Source organism: Urocitellus parryii, chromosome 2 (genome assembly GCF_045843805.1).
Source record: "Urocitellus parryii isolate mUroPar1 chromosome 2, mUroPar1.hap1, whole genome shotgun sequence".
In the NCBI taxonomy this organism is placed as follows: domain Eukaryota; kingdom Metazoa; phylum Chordata; class Mammalia; order Rodentia; family Sciuridae; genus Urocitellus; species Urocitellus parryii.
This window is the reverse complement of record NC_135532.1, coordinates 738810-753226: the sequence shown is the minus strand read 5'-3', so window position 1 is coordinate 753226 and position 14417 is coordinate 738810. Positions and strand designations below refer to the sequence as shown.

General features: G+C 49.6%; 1 protein-coding gene across 1 annotated transcript in view; it reads left to right on the top strand.

Annotated features, from left to right (window-relative positions):
- The window catches only part of Cul4a (cullin 4A), a 40848-nt gene extending 32638 nt beyond the window's left edge, over window positions 1-8210 (top strand). Inside the window, exons 17-20 of the mRNA XM_077795113.1 lie at window positions 1905-2010; window positions 2144-2316; window positions 5779-5931; window positions 7136-8210. Of these exons, the coding sequence (XP_077651239.1) occupies window positions 1905-2010; window positions 2144-2316; window positions 5779-5931; window positions 7136-7231 (528 nt within the window). The 3' untranslated portion in view covers window positions 7232-8210. The remainder of the gene's footprint in view (window positions 1-1904; window positions 2011-2143; window positions 2317-5778; window positions 5932-7135) is intronic.
- The last annotated feature ends 6207 nt before the right edge of the window (window positions 8211-14417 follow it).

Sequence of the window (14417 nt, the reverse complement as noted above, 5' to 3'; positions counted from 1 at the left end):
TGGACGATGTCCTTCCGCTCGGTGGGACTTAGGGGAGAGTGGGACGCCTCCTTCCGCCCGGTGGGACTTAGGGGAGAGTGGGACTCGTCCTTCCGCTCGGTGGGACTTAGGGGAGAGTGGACGATGTCCTTCCGCTCGGTGGGACTTAGGGGAGAGTGGGACAATGCCCATCCGCTCAGTGGGACTTAGGGGAGAGTGGGACGCGTCCTTCTGCTCAGTGGGACTTAGGGGAGAGTGGGACGCGTCCTTCTGCTCAGTGGGACTTAGGGGAGAGTGGACGATGTCCTTCCGCCCAGTGGGACTTAGGGGAGAGTGGGACGTGTCCTTCCGCTCAGTGGGACTTAGGGGAGAGTGGGACGCGTCCTTCTGCTCAGTGGGACTTAGGGGAGAGTGGGACGCGTCCTTCCGCCCAGTGGGACTTAGGGGAGAGTGGGACGCGTCCTTCCGCCCAGTGGGACTTAGGGGAGAGTGGGACGCGTCCTTCCGCCCAGTGGGACTTAGGGGAGAGTGGGACGCGTCCTTCCGCCCAGTGGGACTTAGGGGAGAGTGGGACTTAGGGGAGAGTGGACGATATCCTTCCGCCCAGTGGGACTTAGGGGAGAGTGGGACTCGTCCTTCCGCTCAGTGGGACTTAGGGGAGAGTGGGACGCGTCCTTCCGCTCAGTGGGACTTAGGGGAGAGAGGATGATGTCCTTCCGCCCAGTGGGACTTAGGGGAGAGTGGGACGCGTCCTTCCGCTCAGTGGGACTTAGGGGAGAGTGGGACTTAGGGGAGAGTGGACGATATCCTTCCGCTCAGTGGGACTTAGGGGAGAGTGGGACGATGTCCTTCCGCTCAGTGGGACTTAGGGGAGAGTGGTACGATGTCCTTCCGCTCAGTGGGACTTAGGGGAGAGTGGGACGCGTCCTTCCGCTCAGTGGGACTTAGGGGAGAGTGGGACACGTCCTTCCGCTCGGTGGGACTCAGGGGAGAGTGGGACGCCTCCTTCCGCCCAGTGGGACTTAGGGGAGAGTGGGACGCGTCCTTCCGCTCGGTGGGACTTAGGGGAGAGTGGACGATGTCCTTCCGCTCGGTGCGACTTAGGGGAGAGTGGGACAATGCCCATCCGCTCAGTGGGACTTAGGGGAGAGTGGGACGCGTCCTTCTGCTCAGTGGGACTTAGGGGAGAGTGGACAATGCCCTTCCGCTCAGTGGGACTTAGGGGAGAGTGGGACGATGTCCTTCCGCTCAGTGGGACTTAGGGGAGAGTGGGACGATGTCCTTCCGCTCGGTGGGACTTAGGGGAGAGTGGGACGCGTCCTTCCGCTCGGTGGGACTTAGGGGAGAGTGGGACGATGTCCTTCCGCTCGGTGGGACTTAGGGGAGAGTGTGACGATGTCCTTCCGCTCAGTGGGACTTAGGGGAGAGTGGGACGATGTCCTTCCGCTCAGTGGGACTTAGGGGAGAGTGGGACGATGTCCTTCCGCTCAGTGGGACTTAGGGGAGAGTGGGACGATGTCCTTCCGCTCGGTGGGACTTAGGGGAGAGTGGGACGATGTCCTTTCGCTCGGTGGGACTTAGGGGAGAGTGGGACGCGTCCTTCCGCTCAGTGGGACTTAGGGGAGAGTGGACGCGTCCTTCCGCTCAGTGGGACTTAGGGGAGAGTGGGACACGTCCTTCCGCTCAGTGGGACTTAGGGGAGAACTTTCTCACTGCTTTAGAGAACATTTTAAGAGAAGAATCGTAAACTGCAATACCAAATAGTGGTTTTAGTCTTTTTACAACCCATGACCTAATTCCTTCGTACTTGGTGGTATTAGTGAGTTCTTTGTCCTTCACAAAAAGTGTGAGAGCAGAATGCTTCTTGTTGGTCTGCCTGGGTGCCCGTGTGCAGCTCTTGCAGCAGCGATTCTGTTTTCTCACAGGGGAAGAAAGAGTTCCAGGTGTCCCTCTTCCAGACGTTGGTGCTGCTCATGTTCAATGAGGGAGATGGATTCAGCTTTGAGGAGATAAAAATGGCCACCGGGATAGGTAGGCAGACTTGTCAGGACGTCCCAAAGCCCATGCTCTCCCAGGAGCTGGTGGCGGCCTGTCTCTCCTCGTCTTGGAGGCTCTGGTGGGTTCATGCCGACCTGTGCTTGCTCTTGCTTTGCCTCCCATGCAGAGGACAGTGAACTGAGAAGAACGCTGCAGTCCCTGGCCTGTGGCAAGGCGCGTGTCCTGATCAAAAGTCCCAAAGGAAAGGAGGTGGAGGACGGGGACAAATTCCTCTTCAATGCAGAGTTCAAGCACAAGCTGTTTAGAATCAAGATCAACCAGATCCAGATGAAGGAAACCGTACGTACAACACTCTCTTTTTACTGGGTGCTCGCCAGAAGATCATGGGTTTTCATAGTGATTCTAGACAGAGGTCCAGAGCGTTTTCTAAGACTGATTTGAGTACCTGTGTTTATAAAAGCACTTATTTTCACGTAGCGATCGTGAGCTTTATAGTCTCCATGAGAAGGAAACTTGGAAATCTGTTCAGCAGCAGCGATTCCCACTCACACGGTGATGTGCTGCGTCAGCTCTGTGGCAGCAGATTCTCCTGGCACAAAAAGCAGGTGGATTTTCAGAACTGGGTACCTGGGCCTGGGGCAGGAGCCTGCTGCAGTGTCTGTGTGGTACCATGACAGTGTGGCAGCGTGAGCAGGGAGCAGACCCTCGAGTGTCCATGGTGTGGACGGACTCGAGACCCCAGCTCTCACTGCTGCCGCAGTGCCCCATAGCCCGCCTGTGGGCAGGTTCCAGCCACACCTGCATGGCGTGTGCCAAGGCTCATGAAGGGGTGGGGCCCCTCCAGAGGACAGAGGACACCTCGGATCAACCCAGGTACCCACAGGTACCTCTCCAGCTCTGGCTTTGACAGTGGGAGGCTTCAGGAAGCCAGACAGGAAGTGCATTCAGATCATTCGCAAGGAAACTCCTGAGAGCAGCCACAGTGTAAAATGATGTTGACTCACATCAATAATCCTCTGAAATTAAAGTAGTATTCCATTTTCCATGTGAGTGGGAACAATGCTAAGAAGTTGGTGATCTCCAGGTGGCAAGTGTAGGGAAAGAGACGTCCTTTTTGGGAAGGTGTTGAATTGGTGCAGGCTTTGTGTGCTCGTGTGCCTTTACTTTCCTGAAAGACTATTTTCTTAGCATCGTTCTAGATTCATAGCAAAATTGACAGGCAAGTGTAGAAGTCTCGCACATACGCCCTTCCCTGCCCCCGTGGCCTCCCCGCCGTCCACACCCCGTTGGCACAGTGAGTGGGCTGCAACGCCTCGATGCCACGTGCACAGCCTGTGTGGGGTTTGCCCTTCGTGCTGTGCCTTGGTGGGTTTGCAGTATTGTGTCAAGGGGTGTCCCTGCCCGCCTGCCCTCTGCCCTGTCGGCTCCTCCCTGCCCTGGCAACTCCTGGTCTTCCACGTCTCTGTGAGTCTCACTTCCTGTAGAACCTTCTATGGAACCTACCTGGGCCTCTCAGGAGGGCTCCATCTCTCAGCAGCGTGCTCCAAGATGTCCATCGCTGCTGCCCATCTTTTCCAGACACTTTCTGTGTTTGTATGCCCTCCAAGGGTGCAGTGAGCATCCTGGCCTAGATTTTGTGGGGTGGTTTCCACCTCTAAGGGCAGGTTGGCATCTGTTACAGATTTGGGTGCACATACCCTCCGCCTGCTCTGGATTACAAATGTCGAGTCGTCATGTTGCCACGTGTGTGATCCCACAGTGGCTTCTGTGACATGCCTGTCACACACTGTTCTTACTGTGGGAACGTTGCATGCGTACCATTTCTGTGCACTGACCCCTACCGCTGGTCCCTTCTGATGTCACCCTGGGATGGCTTCCTTGAATTATCACCTTTGTTATGTATCAGGTTCCTGCATTTGGGTCAGCTTCTCAATCCTGTCTCCAGGTTCTGCTGATCCGTTTTCACAGCCAGCACCTAATTCCTTTTATTTTTTTCCCCCAGTGCTAGGAATTGACCCCAGGGCACTTCACATGCTAGGCAACTGCTCTACCAGAGCCACACCCTGACCCCCAGAGCATTTTAGGTAATATACTTACTCCTCTAACTCTAGCCCTCCCAGTAAATTTGAGAGCCACATTGTCCTCTTGCTCAGCTTGCATTCCCCGGCTTTCAGGTCCCCTCTCGGGGTTCTCGTGTGTACAGGCCTCAGCCTCCTGGTTCACGCTGATCAGTAGTTGCACATGTGTGCTCGTTCAGCAGACCACAGCTCGCACCTCCTGTGGGCCCTGGGAGCTCTTGTGACCACGGAGATCCGGCCGGCCGTTCATAGCTATGCCCAGCAGTCCTGTCCAGCACATAGACGATTCCTTCAGCCAAGGGCACTGTGGTAGTAGAGAAGTACAGGGAGCAAAGCCCTTCCTAAAGAAGTGATGGTGGCTTTCTGCAGGCTGCGACGAAGTGTAGGCCGTAAAGCATTTGCAAGCCACCAGAGAGCTGAGGCAGGATGGCCAGCTTTTTAATATTTTTTAGTTGCCAGAAGCAGGATGGTCTTCGTTTTTTAATATTTTTTAGTTGCAAGTGGACACAATACCTTTATTTTATTTATTTATTTTTTATTTTTTTCTAATATTTATTTTTTTAGTTTTAGGCGAACACAATATCTTTATTTTGTTTCTATGTGGTGCTGAGAATCAAACCCAGTGCCTCTTGCATGCTAGGCAAGCGGCTACCACTTGAGCCACATCCCCAGCCCTATTTTATTTCTTGATTTTTATGTGGTGCTGAGGATCGAACCCAGTGCCTCATGGGTGCGAGGCAAGCGCTCTACCACTGAGCCGTAACCCCTCTCGGGGTCTCTGATCTTTACATTTCTGATGGTGTTTTTAGTGTGTGTAGATCAGCACTGTTTATCTTTGTGCATTTTTCTTACTTTAGCCCCTTTATAAAATTCTCATCAGCTTTGATGGTTTTTCAGTTGATTTTCTTAGATTTTTCTAGCTCATCTAAAAATAATGATCATTTTATCTGTTGCTTCTTAGTATATCTTTTTAGTTTGTTCTCAGTTGCATAGGTAGACCCTTTTAAGTATAGTGTTTTGTTTTTGTTTTGGGGTTTTTGTTTTTGTTTGGTACTGGGGATTGAACGGGTCGCCACCACTGAGCTACATCTCCAGCTCTTTTTTATTTTTTTTAATTTTGAGACAGGATCTTGCTAAGTTGCCCAGGCTAGCCTCAAACTTGGCAATCCTCCTGCCTCAACCTCCTGAACAGCAGAAGTTACAGGCATACGCCAGGGTGTTCCACTTAAGTAATGTTTTTAATTTTTGTTTGTGGTATTTACTATTTGTTTCTAGTAATTGTTCTTTATCATGTTTAAATTCTCCCCCCGCCCCCACTCATTTTAAAAATCAACCCTTACTTGACAAAGGTTGCTTTAAATCAAGAATCACTCTTCCAACCTGCCATGCCTCTTCACATCTCCAGGTGGCCACGCAGCCTACCATGGGCTGCAGTCTGGCTCCTGGTGTCAGGCAAAACTCATTGTGTAATAAGTCCTGGTGCTTTGTTTACTGCTGATTGAACATTCTGATAAGGAAAACATGACTTTTAAAATCAGCTTCGACTTTTGTTTTTGAGTGTGCCATTCTAAGAAGCTGTTTTCCTAGAACAAATGAAAACACCTAATAAAAGAGGGTCTCTCCACGGTCTGGCCTCGATTTACATCAGAACAAAACTTGTCAAACTCAACAACGTGAAGCAACACAGAAAACATTTTCACACTCTGTTCCTGTCTTTGCACAGGTTGAAGAACAAGTGAGCACTACCGAGAGAGTGTTTCAGGATAGGCAATACCAGATTGATGCTGCTATAGTCAGAATCATGAAGATGAGAAAGACTCTTGGTCACAATCTTCTAGTTTCTGAGCTGTATAACCAGCTGAAGTTTCCAGTCAAGGTAAATGTCTCCATGGCTTTAGTGGCTGGGTGCAGCTCCGTGGTGCAGCTCTTGCCTGGCATGTACAAGGGCCTGGGGCTCCCTCAGCACAGAAAACCACAACAGTATCCTGCTAGTGTGGATGAGTGTGTGGCATTGTGCTGCCCTGTGTCCAGGCCCTGACCAGCCTCTACTGGGGTGGTGCACAAGGAGGCCCTGAGCAGGGACACTGGACAGTGGGGTGTGAGGGCTTGCTGCACACCTGCCACCCCGTGGGGAGGAAGAGACAGAAGGCCCTTCTCCACAGTGGAGGGGATCCTACAGGAATCATGATAGTGGCTCACTCAGCACGTAGAAGCTGCCTTGGTGGTAGCTCATGCTGCTATGTGTGCAAATCGCCTTGGGCTGTGCCCCTGCACTGTGCACGCCCCAGACCTGAGCTGCTCCTCCCTGTTCAGGACATGGGGTAGCCTGGGCGGGTATTACAAAAGTGGTCGGAAAGTGAGTCAGGAAGCACATTCCGCACCCTGGAAGGTGTCAGCTCTGGACCTGGGCCTGCCAGAGGGTCAGAGTCCCCTGCTTCTGTGATGCAGGTTTCCCTCCCTCCTCACCAGGTGGGTCCCAGAGGGAGCTGAAGTGCCGCTCAGCTGATGTGCAGAGCCCTTGAAACTGTTTCCTGCCCCCGCCAGGCCAGTGCTTCTCCCGGGGCCCACGGCCGCCTGCGGGGAAGCAGCAGGTGTGGGGTGCGGCAGCCAGGCTCCCAGGTCTGCTTCCCAGGCACCTGGTGTGGCTGCTGCTGAATGGAATGGTCCACTGTTTGGCAAACAAGAGTGCCACCCTGAGCGGGCGGTGCTCAGAGACAGGAGCACAGGTCCCCCTCGAGGTGTGGGGAGGTGTGGTGGCACCCCCCCGGCGGTGGCTCACTGAGGCAGAGGAGCACTGGGACTCTGTGTCTGCGCTGTAGGCACAGCCTGCGGAGAGCACACGGTCACCAAGTGGAGTGCCCAGGAGAGGTGCCCTCCCAGAGGCCATCAGGTTTCCTTCCCTGTGGGCGCCATGCAGCTGGCCTGCTCGTAGCTGGCGATGCGTGAGGGGTGCTGTGTGTCCTGTGACTGTCGGTGACTTAGGAATAGGTGTCCTCTGGGGATCATGAGCATGTGCTTCCTTGGGCACGTCCGCGGGTGGGTGCTGCTGTACTGAGGAGCCCTCTTGTCTTCTCTTCAAGCCTGGAGACCTGAAGAAGAGAATCGAGTCTCTGATAGACAGAGACTACATGGAGCGTGACAAGGACAGTCCCAACCAGTACCACTACGTGGCCTGACACGCCTGCAGGGTGGCGAAGCCCACTCGCTCCAGGAGCCTGCCGCTGGACACGGGAGACCCTCGGCTCACCGGGGGGGAGACGACAGACCATCTCGCCCAGGGTGCAGGGTCTTCACGTGACACGTCCTTCCCTCCAGTTCTTTCTCAGTTCTCTTAGGCATTTAGATGTTCGTTGCTCTGTGTGGAATGACTTTGAGGTTGGACGCAGGTGGTAGTTGACAGGAGTCCTCCACAAGTCCTGCCGCTCTGTGGAGGGAGCCGCCATTGGGTTGGTGTGTGTGTGTGTGTGTGTGTGTGTGTGTGGGTGTGGGGTCCTGAGTGCACGATGAAGAGACCCTCCATGCTGCATCAAAGTCCCAGAGTGCTCCGTTGACAAGCCTCAGAGTGAGAACAGGAGCCCCCACAGGCGACCATGGGAAGAGAGCAGGTCCCATGGGCAGCTCAGCCCTGCAGCCAGAACCCTGCGTCCGTGTTCAGGGGTCCCAGAGAGGTCTAACCTGTGGCAACAGATTTTTATAAATAGGGCTTTCAAGCCAGGTCCCTGTGTCATCGCGCTGAGCCCAGCGCACAGCCAGTGGCCTACAGCGAGGACCTGCGTGCCCTCTGCTGAGGGCTGGACCTGGCCCCTGTTTTCCTTCTGAGGGCCGGCACCTGCTTTGGTTTCTTAACTTGCAGTATTTGTGTGATTACCGTGATAGATACAGTTTGGTTTGTTTGGTTTCCCAGTCCTGAGCAGGGACTGCCCTGTTTTCTGCCCCACCCTGCAGGAAGTTCCCTAGCCGACTTGACAGTCCTGACCTTGTGACACAGTGGTCATTTTGTCAAAAGATTAAAGGGTTTTGTTGGTTCCTGGTTACATGTGAACACACACAGGGGGTGGAATGAGAGTTGAGTGGAGACGTTTCTATGGTGACAATGACAAAGATGCTCTTGTGAGAACATTGGAAAGTACTTTCCATTTTACAGAGTACCATGTTTCATTTTGATTAAAAGCTACCAAAGGAATTTTGATCATGGTATCGTGTTTGAAGCAATATTTTCTGGAATATACCGAGTTTATATAATTTGATTTATGCTAAATTTATTAAAGGATTCTCCCTTTTTGAGACATGCGTGTTTAAAATATGACATCTTTTGGGTTCCCATGTTAAAATTCTTCCTTACTCTTTAAATATCATCATTTCTATATTTGTAAATTTTCATTTATGAGTTCTATATGAGGTCTATGAAAGACCAGATAGATTTCTATTTCTATTCTTATATTTTAGGTTCATTGTGTCTAGAGATTGTTAATATTGTAATTTAATATAGACTTTGAATAAAATTAGTTTAATTGGCCTTAAAATTACATTAATAAAACTTTTTGGTATGCAAACTACACATTCCTCATAACTGTTGAGCAATTTCAATTATCAACATGCCAGTAAAGGGAAGCCCTTGGTGCTCTCCAGTGGCTGTCCCTTCCTGGTCCCCTGTCAGCAGCAACAGGAGAGGCAGAACCTCACAGGCACAGCGCTGGGCTGGGCCCCTCCTCCCACTAACAACTGTCCTTTCCCATATTTTCAGCATCAGCCAGTGTTTTAATAAAGTTAATGTGGTTAACTCATGGCACAGAGGAAATAACTGAAAAGGAACACAGTCAAGAAAAAAGTTGTGAAGTTAGAAAGGTGCACCCCAGTCAAAGGTGAGATTTTCACTTGAATGTCCCACTGGTGTGTTCTCGTTTTTAAATTTCATAGTTATTTTCGGTGCTAGAGATTGAACCCATGGCTTCTTGCTTGCTAAGTGCATGCTTTACTGCTGAGCTACAACCCAGTCAAGTGAATTTCAGGGGTGGCACAGGGGGTTGTACCACTGAGCTACATGCCCAGCCCTTTAATTTTCTACACTACAGCCCTTTTTAATTTTGAGACAGGGCCTCACTAAGTTGCTGAGGCTGGCCTTGAACTTGTGATACTCCTTGCCTCAGTCTCCCAAGTGCTGGGGGTTACTTGCGCAGCTTTGAATGACATTTTTAAAGTTTACTTGGGGGGGGAGGGTGTTAAAAATAAGATGACAAACTACCAGGTGTGGTGATGCACACCAGTAATCCCAGCGACTCAGGAGGGTGCGGCAGGAGGATCAGAGTTCAGAGCTACCCTCCGCAACTCTGGAAGACCCTATCTCTAAATAATACACAAAAAGGGCTGGGATGGTGTCCCAGTGGTAGAGCACCCTCGGTTCAATCACCAGTACAAAAAGAAGAAGAGAGACTGATGTTGTGTTGAAGTGCCTGTCAGAAGAATAGGAGGAGGGCTGGGGATGTGGCTCAGGCGGTAGCGAGCTCGCCTGGCATGCGTGCGGCCCGGGTTCGATCCTCAGCACCGCATACCAACAAAGATGTTGTGTCCGCCGATAACTAAAAAATAAAAGATTAAAAAATTCCCTCTCCCTCTCTCACTCTCTCTTTAAAAAAAAAAAAAAAAAAAAAAGAACAGGAGGAGCCTCCACTAGATGAAGGTGTTTCCTGAGCTGAAGGAGGGTGGGATGGGAGAGCCTCAGGGTGTGGCCGAAAGCTTGGTCCTGGTTCCAACGCTGATCCACTAACAAGGCCAGGGTTTTGAGGAGAGGGAGTTTTTGAAACACAGGGGACTCTATCCTGAAGGCTGATGGAGCTTTTAAAGGGGTGATTCAAAGGCTGCGTTCCAGGTGTTCTCTGTTGGAGTTGTGATCACTGACATTCCTGAGATGTGCTGGTGCCATCCCCAAAGTCCGCAAGACTTCCTTCCCATGGTGGGTGTGTGCTCGGGAACAGACCACTCTGCCTTTGGGGAAGAGAGGTAATCCTGTTTCTTCTGAGATTAGGGAGGAACAGGGGGAGAAGAAAAAAGAAACACATCCATTTTAAAAATAAGTCACCGCGTTTGAGAGCAGCAAGGCTATATTTAAAGCATAAAGTGGACCACTGTTCCGAGGTCAGGTACAGACCATGACTTCGGAATAAATGAGGTCGCTGGCAGGGGAGAGGGTGAGGTGACTGTTCCATTATCACAAAGATTTTCTTGTTACACTATTTACATAAATCCAATTTTTTTCAATCTTCTGTTGTTTTAGTTTGAACCATTTCTTTTAAGTGTAAATGGACACAATACTTTTATTTTTATGTGGTGCTGAGGACTGAACCCAGTGCCTAACAAGCAAGGTAAGTGCTCTACTGCTGAGCTACAACTGCAGCCCGCCATTTATTTGGGGTGGTGGGTACTGGGGATTGAATTTGGGGGCACTCAACCACTGAGCCCCATCCCCAGCCCTATTTTGTATTTTATTTAAAGACAGGGTCTCACTGAGTTGCTCATTAGCACCTCACCATTGCTGAGGCTGGCTTTGAACTCTCCATCCTCCTGCCTCAGCCTCCTGAGCCCCTGGGATTACAGGCAGGCACCACTGTGCCAGACCCAAGACTGATTGTTATTTTTTATGTCAATGAGGATCTTTTATTGACCTTTAAATGACAGTACATTGTATTTTTAATTTCTCAATTTTGTTTTCTAATATGGCAAATATCAATAGACAAAACCCACAAAAACAAAAGCTCTTTGTTATTCTCAAATAAATTTTAAAAGTTTTAAGGAATTCTGGTACCAAATGTTTAAGAACTACTGACTTAAGAGTATGCCCGAGAGTGGAATTGCTACACTGTAACTTATCTTTACTAAATATTTCCAAATTATTCTCCAAGATGATTGCATTAGGATGTCTGTTGCTCAAATCCTCATCAGCATTCTGGAATTTTTTTACACTTAAATTTTGCTTATATTCAATAGGTGCCAAAGTGGTGTTAGTTTATGTTTCTCTGATTATGTACTTATTATGTGTGAGATCATATACTTTCCATGCATTTATTACCCTTACAAATTTTTTCTTCCCTAAATTCCTGTTAAGATTTTTACACATTTCTCTAATAAGTAGCTGTTTTTTTGCATCAGTTTTTAGGGGCACTTTAAATTTTCCATGCAAAGTACCCTTGGTTGAGTTCTCCTTTTTCAATTCTTAAAAGTGACAGTATATTTTGAAATATTACACATAGAAGAACTTGTTCCAATTAGTATCACATTATTGTGATTGTACATGATATGGGTTTATATTGGTCATATATTTATAAATGAGGATAGTTAAGATATGTTCAATTTATTCTGCTTTTTTTTTTCCTATTACTATCCCTTCTCCCTTCCCTTCACTCCTCTTTGTCTAGTTCAATGAATTTTTTTGACACTAGAATGCATTTTGACATTGTGCACAGATGGAGCACAACTCCTGCTTGCTCTGGCTGGAGTCCCTCCGTAGTGCGTCATATGTGCATGCAGGGTACTAATGTCTGTCTCACTCTGCGTCTCCCCAGCCCCAGCCTGAGACTTATTTTTAAATGGAACATCTCTTCCTCTTCCTCTATCCCTGTTCCTAATTTCTCCCCTTCCCTGATCTCAGGGAAACAGGATTACCTTTCTTCCCCAGCCGTCTGTCCTTGAGCACACACCCACCACACCAGTGAAGTCCTCCAGCAGATCTCAGATACGACAGTCTCCCCAACTAACAAGTGAATTACAACTCCAACGGAGAACCCTCGAGTGTACCCTTGGAGTCGCCCCTTTAAAAGCCCCCTATTCCTGCTGACCGGCAGAATCACAGCCTCTGGGATGGGGGTCTCCTGTGCTTCTTTGCTAGTAAAGCCAATGAAACTTTTTTCCTTTTTCTCAACATCCGTCCTCATTATTGGATTGGACTTGGAGACAAAGGACCGAGCTTTTGGTGACAGCTCTGCAGCATAGATGTGACCCTGGAATCCCTTTTCTCTTGAGTTCCTGCTGAGGCCCACTCCCTTTAGGCTTTTGGCCTTCCTTTTTGTTTTCTTGGTTTTACTAAAACAGATGCTGAGAATGATTCTCAGAATGCCTGCAGACACATTTACTGAACCTTTGCTTCTGTTTTTATATTTGTGCTTAACAGTTTGGTTGTGTAAAAATTCTAGGTTCATTTTCCCTTTGAGCCTGAAGGCATTGCCGGGCGCTGTCCTCTGCCCACTGGCTACAAGGTTCACCTGCTTCCACGTGGTTGACTCTTCTGTTCCTGGGCCAGACTCAGCGCGCTTGGCTCCTGGGCTTCTGTCTCGCAGAAGCATCCCTGACCTCCCATGTGGCTCTGCTTCTCCAGCTCTTGGCTCCCACCTGCCTCAAATTGTGTAGGTCAGCTGGCCAGAGGGTTTTACAAGAAAAAGCCACGTCCCCAGACTCCTGCTCCATTTGTTTCTGGGGTTCCTGGTCATGTCCTCTGTTGGCATCAGATTCACCTTTATAGGTCGGGAGCCATTTCATCTAGAGGCTCCAAAGTTTGGATTCTGAGGCAAGGCTGCTTAACTTCCCGTAGAACAGGTGCCTGCTAAATGAGCAATCCCACCCAGCTTATGATGCAGCTCCTCAGCAGCTTATGAAATTCCTCTTGCAGGCTATGTTGTCCTAGGGGGACAGCCTTGTTGGTTTGCCTTGTGCTACTGACAATAAATCTCTTGTGCGAGATTCCAGGGTGTGGCATGATCTTTGGACTTTTCCTGGACTCTGCGAGTGTCCCTTCTGCCTCCATGTCAGATCATTTCTTGTTTTCTAAGCCAAATCTCTGTTTCCTTTTCCTTTTTGAGACAGGTTGTCACCAAGTTGCTTAGGGCCTCGATAAATTGCTGAGTTTGGTTCTGAACTTGCAATCCTCCTACCTCAGCCTCCCAAGCTGCTGAGATTACAGGTGTACACTTAATAACAGACTTTATATTTTATGGCGACAGAGTTCTTTTCTCCTTCCTCCTGCTCAGGGCAGAGAGGCAAACTTTTTCGAAAAAGGGCTGGAGAGAAAATAGCCTTGCAAATCTCATGGTCCGTTACATATTCTTGTTTTCTCACACTTTAAAATCTTAAAACCACTCTCAGTTCATCTACTGCATAATGAGTTGCGGGCAGCAGTCTGCTCCAGGGCCAGCTGTGAGTCTGGTAGTAAGGTCCAAGCACTAACAGCCCCCTCCGGCCGTCCCTATTCCTGTCCTCTAACAGCAGGCCTCCAGGAACACCAAGGTCAAAGGTCATCTGGAAGGCAGGCCCCCTGCTCTGCACTGGGCCTTTTCCTCCCTCAGCCCTGGCCATCTGTGGTGCCTGAGGCCTCACTCGCCAGGTTCCAGAGGCATTGACAGAGCAGAACTTCACCTGAGTTGTGCACCTCCCCGGCCCTCAGGAGCCATTACAAGTGCAGTGGCCCCCCTTCCACAGAACAGCTTAACCAGGCTTCTCCAGAAATCTTCCCACAATTGATTTATTTAAGACTATAAGCAAAAGTTCAGTGCAATTAAGCTTCCTGTTTTCCTGTTGCTCTATTTTACTTGGCCACTGGCCTGGAAGAGATCAGCACTCCAGGTGCTGCAGGCCCCTTTACTTGTTTTTCACAAACATGTATCCAGTATAGTAGTTTGTAGAAGTGTGTTTGCAAGTGCAAAATGTGATTAAAAAAAAAAAACACAAATCCTTTAGCAAGGCCTCTGGCCTTGAGCTGGGCTTCACATAGATATCTACATTTTTAAGATAAGAGAAGTTACCAATTGGGCTCCATGGTAACAGCTGGCAGGGGAGGAGAGGAAGGGGAGAAGAAGCTCTCCCCTTCTCAGGCGCTGTCCTTGAAGGGTTAACTTGCCCAGAACAGTGAAAAGAAAAAGCTGCTTTAGGGCTGGGGATGTGGCTCAAGCGGTAGTGCGCTCGCCTGGCATGTGTGTGGCCCGGGTTCGATCCTCAGCACCACATACCAACAAAGATGTTGTGTCCACCGAGAACTAAAAAATAAATATTAAAAAAATTCTCTCTCTCTCTCTCTCTCTCTCTCTCTCTCTCTCTCTCTCTCTCTCTCTCTCTCTCCCCTCTCTCACTCTCTCTTAAAAAAAGAAAAAAGAAAAAGCTGCTTTTGTGTGAACTGCCGACTGTGAACTTCTGAGCCCCTCCCCTGACACGCTGGGTATAAAACTCTGAAACTGCCTGAACTCGAGGTTCAGGGGATTGATTGATTTCAGCAAAAGCTCTGCCCTCTGAACCTGGCTGCAGCCAAATAACACTGTGTCCTGCTGTCTTCGGTCCCTGGCCTCGTCTGTCCCCTGCAACAGAAACATCGAGTGTTAGGGAGAG